The sequence below is a fragment of the Lytechinus variegatus genome, chromosome 11 (assembly GCF_018143015.1).
Source record: "Lytechinus variegatus isolate NC3 chromosome 11, Lvar_3.0, whole genome shotgun sequence".
Taxonomy (NCBI): domain Eukaryota; kingdom Metazoa; phylum Echinodermata; class Echinoidea; order Temnopleuroida; family Toxopneustidae; genus Lytechinus; species Lytechinus variegatus.
The window spans coordinates 33196142-33201756 of record NC_054750.1 but is presented as its reverse complement, the minus strand read 5'-3'; the positions used below and the strand labels follow the sequence as shown (position 1 = coordinate 33201756).

The 5615-nt window shown below is 40.4% G+C and overlaps 1 protein-coding gene across 1 annotated transcript; it reads left to right on the top strand.

Annotated features, from left to right (window-relative positions):
* The first annotated feature begins 1815 nt into the window (after positions 1-1815).
* On the top strand, positions 1816-5224 carry LOC121423819. The gene has a single exon (XM_041619317.1). It carries the CDS (start codon positions 2152-2154, stop codon positions 4567-4569), a length of 2418 nt encoding a protein of 805 aa, XP_041475251.1. The 5' UTR covers positions 1816-2151; the 3' UTR covers positions 4570-5224.
* The last annotated feature ends 391 nt before the right edge of the window (positions 5225-5615 follow it).

Below are 5615 nucleotides of genomic sequence, written 5' to 3'. Positions count from 1 at the left end.
GAAGGGGCACCTGAAAGCTCCTAAACAGTCTGCTATGAAATAAAGTATGTATTTCCTCAAGAAAAAAAGTAATTAGTCTGACCGTCTATCATTTGATTGAAATATAATATGTGCTTCAGAAATGGATATGTTGAGATAAGAGTTTGGATAAAAGCAAAAAAAATGAGAAAAAAATGTTGGTAACGGTTTGATGAAAATTCAACAATGAATGAGAGAAGTATGGGGGTGGGTCATTTTTAATTGTGACTAGAAATGTGTTTGAAATAGAATTGAAATGATGTGTCAAATTATGTGTCGGATGATATATCGAATGCAAATTGGGCTTCGCGTATGAAATGTATAAACTGTCGTTCATGATTTGACTTGTTTTCTTCTGGAACTCGATAGCATGTAAGCAATGGAGAATCTAGATGTCAAACTTAGAAAGGAATAGGCAAGACTTGCATATGTCCCCTCCACTAAAATTGAAAAAAAAATATGGAGGTTTATCAAGAATTATCTAACATATATCTAAGAGATTTTTAAGAAGGAAAAGTTGGATACATACCAAAATATGGCTTTTCAGTCAAAATTTCGAGTACACGTGTGTAATTCCCAATGGCATCGGTTTATTTAGTCAGAAAAATAAATGCCCAATACTCTTGGAGAGTAGACTAGTAATATCGGTTTATAACCGTTATGCAACCATTAGCTATCAACAATTCCTGCTAGCTCAGTGAGTAAAGCGAGAGACTGGAGATTCATCGTTCTGCAATGCAACGAGAGGTTCGAATCCAAGTTCCAACCGGAAGAAGAAAAAAAAGAAGGGAGGGGGTTTTGGAGGAGTATTTTTTAAAATTAGTGGAGGCACATAAGGAAGTCTTTCCAAGGGATACTCCAGGCTGAAGTTATTCATATCTAGACAAATAGAGTAATACAGAGCAAAATGCTGAAAATTTTATCAAAATCTGATAACGAATAACAGTGAATCTTAATGAATATTCATTAGGTGGGCTGATGATGTCACATCCCCACTTTCCTTTTATCATAATTGTGAAAATGATGTGTCTCCATTATGATGAAATAAGTTGCAGCAAGAAAAAACTAATGCACAAAATCAGTTGTCGATCTAGTTTTAGTAATAGTTCTATAATAAAATACAAAAGAACAAGTAAGGATATGACATCATCAGCCCACTTAATGAATATTCATGACTGATACATGCCTCGAACTGTTTCACCGGAATAATGCTAATCTTTAAATTCAATAACTTTTATGAAATTTTCAGCACTTCTTTGTAAATTTTACTCTATTTATTGAGATGTAAATATCTTCAGCTCGGAGCAGACCCTTTAATGCTAGCTACGGGAAGATGAGGTTTTTTAAAGATGGTAAATAATGGACTCTTTCTGTATGGATGTAAGAGAAGATCATTGAACTATCAAGGAAATAAGGACATAAATGACAGGAAGTCCAAAGTCCAAATCATGGAATACCCAAAGGATTCAGTTTCGAAAGAGAATGGCATTTCTAATGCAATTAGTTTGGATCTCCAAATTTCGATTTGGTTGTGATTTTTTCCCTTAAGTTTCCTAGTTTTCTATCGAGAGAATTAGTTGGAAGTCAATATCCACTGATGAATGAGGACCATCTTAATATATATATATCAACGGTCAAGAAATAAAAAGGCAGCAACAGGTTCCTGAACTGATAAACCCAAATCAAAGCTGAAGGAGCAATTTGAGCTAGCACACGGGAGTGATTGTAAGCTTCTGTCGATGGTGTCAATGCCAGTGTGTCAAATGCTTTGAAGATTCCATCCCATAACATTAATGATACTGTTGGCTGTTATCCCAATGTTTTATTACTTGGAATCCAAAACTGGATCTCTAGACATGGAAAGCATATCGCCTATTCACCTTCCTGTCATATTGATAATATTGACTGATGTCACGAGTTGTTTTGTAAATTCAATGTTGAAAACATGCCACTAAAATGGCAACTGCCTCGCTTTCAACCAGCTCATCCGAATAAAATGCCTCATCTAAATAGTCACTCATCCACCTTACATTTTATACGCTGCAGTTTTACAGAACGGAAAATATGTTACTGGTTAATTTGAAAAAGAGACCTTGACCACTAGACGAGAAATTTGTATTTGAATCCAGAAAGATGGCAGAAACAAATGGAGCATCACCACAAACACAAGGGGAAAGTGACTGTGTTCCCCGACCAAGCACTGCAATCGCGGATAACCATGACCTACATGATGATGATGATATCAGTGATTATGGACTTAAAAGATTGTTTGAATTCTCCATACCAATGTGTACTTCGTTTTCTGACATTTCGGGGGCTGATTCTGGACAGTCGTGTGCTACAGATGGATCCTATCGTATAAACCGCGTAGACCTGGAGAGAATATCTCTGTTTGAATCCAGAGAGATGGTAGAAGCATCCCAACAGGTGCAATGTAGAATATGCCTTGACAAACTTAAGGATGGCAGACGTCTGGCATGCGACCATTGCTTCTGTCGAACCTGTCTGGAAGATCACCAGAAGTCCAACTGCCCCGAAGGCAATGTAACCTGTCCTTTGTGCCGTCGGGACACCAACTTAGAAGAAGGACAGGTGGAGGGTTTACCAGCTGTACGTGAAAGTTTGTGCATTACTCAACTAACTACCGCGATCACAGATCATCATGACCTTGACCAAGACAATGTTAGTGATTATGGATTGGAACGACTTTTTGAATACTCCATACCAGTTTGCACCATGTGTCCTGATGATGCAGATAATACAGAGGATGCATCCGGAGAGTCCTGTGCCATAGCCGTCTCCTACTGCAGAGACTGCGAAGAATATATGTGTGATTTGTGCCTGTCGGGTCACAAGAGAATGAGCAAACTTTTCATGGGACATACACTTGTGTCAGTTCAGGATGCACGAAGTGGCAGTTCTCCGATTGGAGCTGAGAAATGTAATGTACACAAGATGGAGACGAGAAATTTCTATTGCGGAAAGTGTGATGTTTTTGTCTGTCAGAAGTGTGTCGTTGCTGAGCATGATATTCGCAATATCCTCAAAGGAGATGATATCAGGTTAGAAAGAAGACAAAACATTGATGCTCTTACGTTGCAAGTAAACAAAAAGAGAGCAGACATGCAGAGATACATCAAGAATATTGAAGGAAAGAGGCGAGTCATTAAACAGGTGCTCAGTAAGGTATTAGAAGAAATAACAGAGGCTTATGAAGCTGCTTTGAGATGTCTGGAAGAACGAAAGACAATGCTAGTGGAGGGTGTACGTCGAGTGGAGCATGAATGTGACGACGAAATAAATGATATGAGGGACAATGTGAGATGTAGAATAGTAAATCTATCCAAGTCCTGCAATATATTAGAACAGGGAAGACACGGATGCCTGGAAGCTGATGCCTGGCAAGCACACATTTGTCTTTGTGAAGAAATAAAGACCGAACTAAATGTGAACTGTGAAACAAACCGAACCGAGAGAACTCTCGACAGGCTGCAGCGCAATGCAAATGCTGTCAAGTTTACCAGGGTGAATAATCAAATTGTTTTCGGCCACTTACAAACAAGTGCAGCTGAAGCCGAACAGCCATTGCAGATTAACAAGTTAGTTTCTTTAGGTTTACTGGACGATGGTGATGAAAAAGATAATCACAGAGAAAATAACCCTCTGCACGTGTCGAACGACAATGATCATTGTGGTAATGCATGCAACACCGTGGTTAGTTTTATGAATGACATCCCAGTTACCAAAATTACCAAACCCCCGCCGTTTTGGCTTAAGAGACCTTGGACAATGATTAAGCTTATCAAGTGCCCCTACTCGGCTCCAACCTGTTTGGCAACTCGATCAGCAGAATCGGTAGTTGTCGGATATTTGGACGATCCAGCAACGGAAATGTTTCTAGGTGTTCAAGAGCATACAGACTTTCTACCAAGGTACAGTGCCAGGTCAACGTGTATTTCTTTTCTGCAGAACATCGGCACCGCGATGTTGTACATGGATAGTCGTATAGTAGTGTACAACCCTGACGGAATTGTTACTGATGTCAGGTTTTTGACTATCGGTACACCATGGTGTCTTGATAGCGATGAAAACAATAACATCTACATCCTTACAAGGTCTGGCAACATCAGTATCTACCCTTTCCATGGAGGACGTCCACTCCGTACCTTCAACACAGGACTGTCCCCATTTGAGGATATCCACATCGGATGTCAATGCTGTGTTGTCCGTTCTGAGACCAAAGTTGTTGTCTTGTCATTACATGACGGTTCATTCATCTGGAAACTGGAGACGGGTGGCCAACAAGAACGACAGCGAGTAGCAGTAGACAAAGCAAGTGGGATCCTTTATGTCGCAAGTTCACAGCAAGAACTCGATGGTTTATCCGTTTGCCTTCGGAGCTTCAACCTATGCGATGGTTCACCCATAGGCTCCTGTGTGCTTCACGTGGCATCGGGGGATCTGGTAGGCCTTAGTGTGGTGTCACCTGACACTCTCGCTCTCTGCACTACCAGCGCTGTTTATATCTTCAAAAAAGATTGTCAGCACTAGTCTCTACAAACAAAATGTATTAGTTTCCAATGTACAAAAAGTTTAACCGATGGGCAATTCCATAAAATAATCAACATTTTTGTACGTTCGATCCCCATTTTTCTCAAGTTGAACCTCACTTCATAAACTGACCAAGTCATGGTCGTTTGAGAGCATCACAGACTATCATAAGAACAAAAAATCAGAGACAGAAAATTTCACGAAGGTCCCACATATAGGGAGTCGGACGTACATGATTTATGGAATTGCCCCGATGTAAAGAATTGCATATTAAGTGCATTGACATGTTTCTCATCGAATGATTGGCTTAGACTATGATTGACTCAGACGCATTCAACATGGCAGATATCAGGGTTAAGTGACAAATTTTGAGGGGAATAATGCGACGTATGAGGCAATATTAGGTTTCGAGACATCGAATTAGAAATTATTCACTTTCTTGCCATTAGTATTCATGGAATGAAATGATAATTCACCCTTTTTCATTCTTCTTTCTCTCCATCTTTTGTTTTATTTTGGTTGTGGAGCTTTCCTGGAGGAGGGTTTATAGTAACCCCAAGCCCCAGTAGCTTACCTAGGATTTTCCACAGGGGGGGGGGAACCGTCCGCCGAAAAATTTTGCAAGCTCGTCAGGGGGGCAGGGATACGTTCTTTGTATGGGTTGTGACTCGTCAGGGGGGCAGACTGCCCCCCCCCCCCCCCGTAGGTACGATAGTGCCAAGCCCATTTGAAAAGAGTTATGGACTCACTCGTGATTTAACGGTAACTTTTGAGTTGCCATGTCGATATAATTTCATCAGCATGCTAGTTCGTGCATTCCCTCAAAGAGCGATCTAAGAGGGGCGGGTCTACGACCACAAGGGAAGGGGAGGGTGAAAACTGCCATAGGCCCTATATTTTTTTAAGGAAAGGCGAAAAAATCAGAAAAATAAATGATATCAGATTATTGGCCCAGTATTGGCAACACATATAGCAGACCAAAAGCTTCGGTCTCTGTTTTGTTGGTTATTCAGCTGAACTCCGTTGGCTTCACTCACCAAATACAG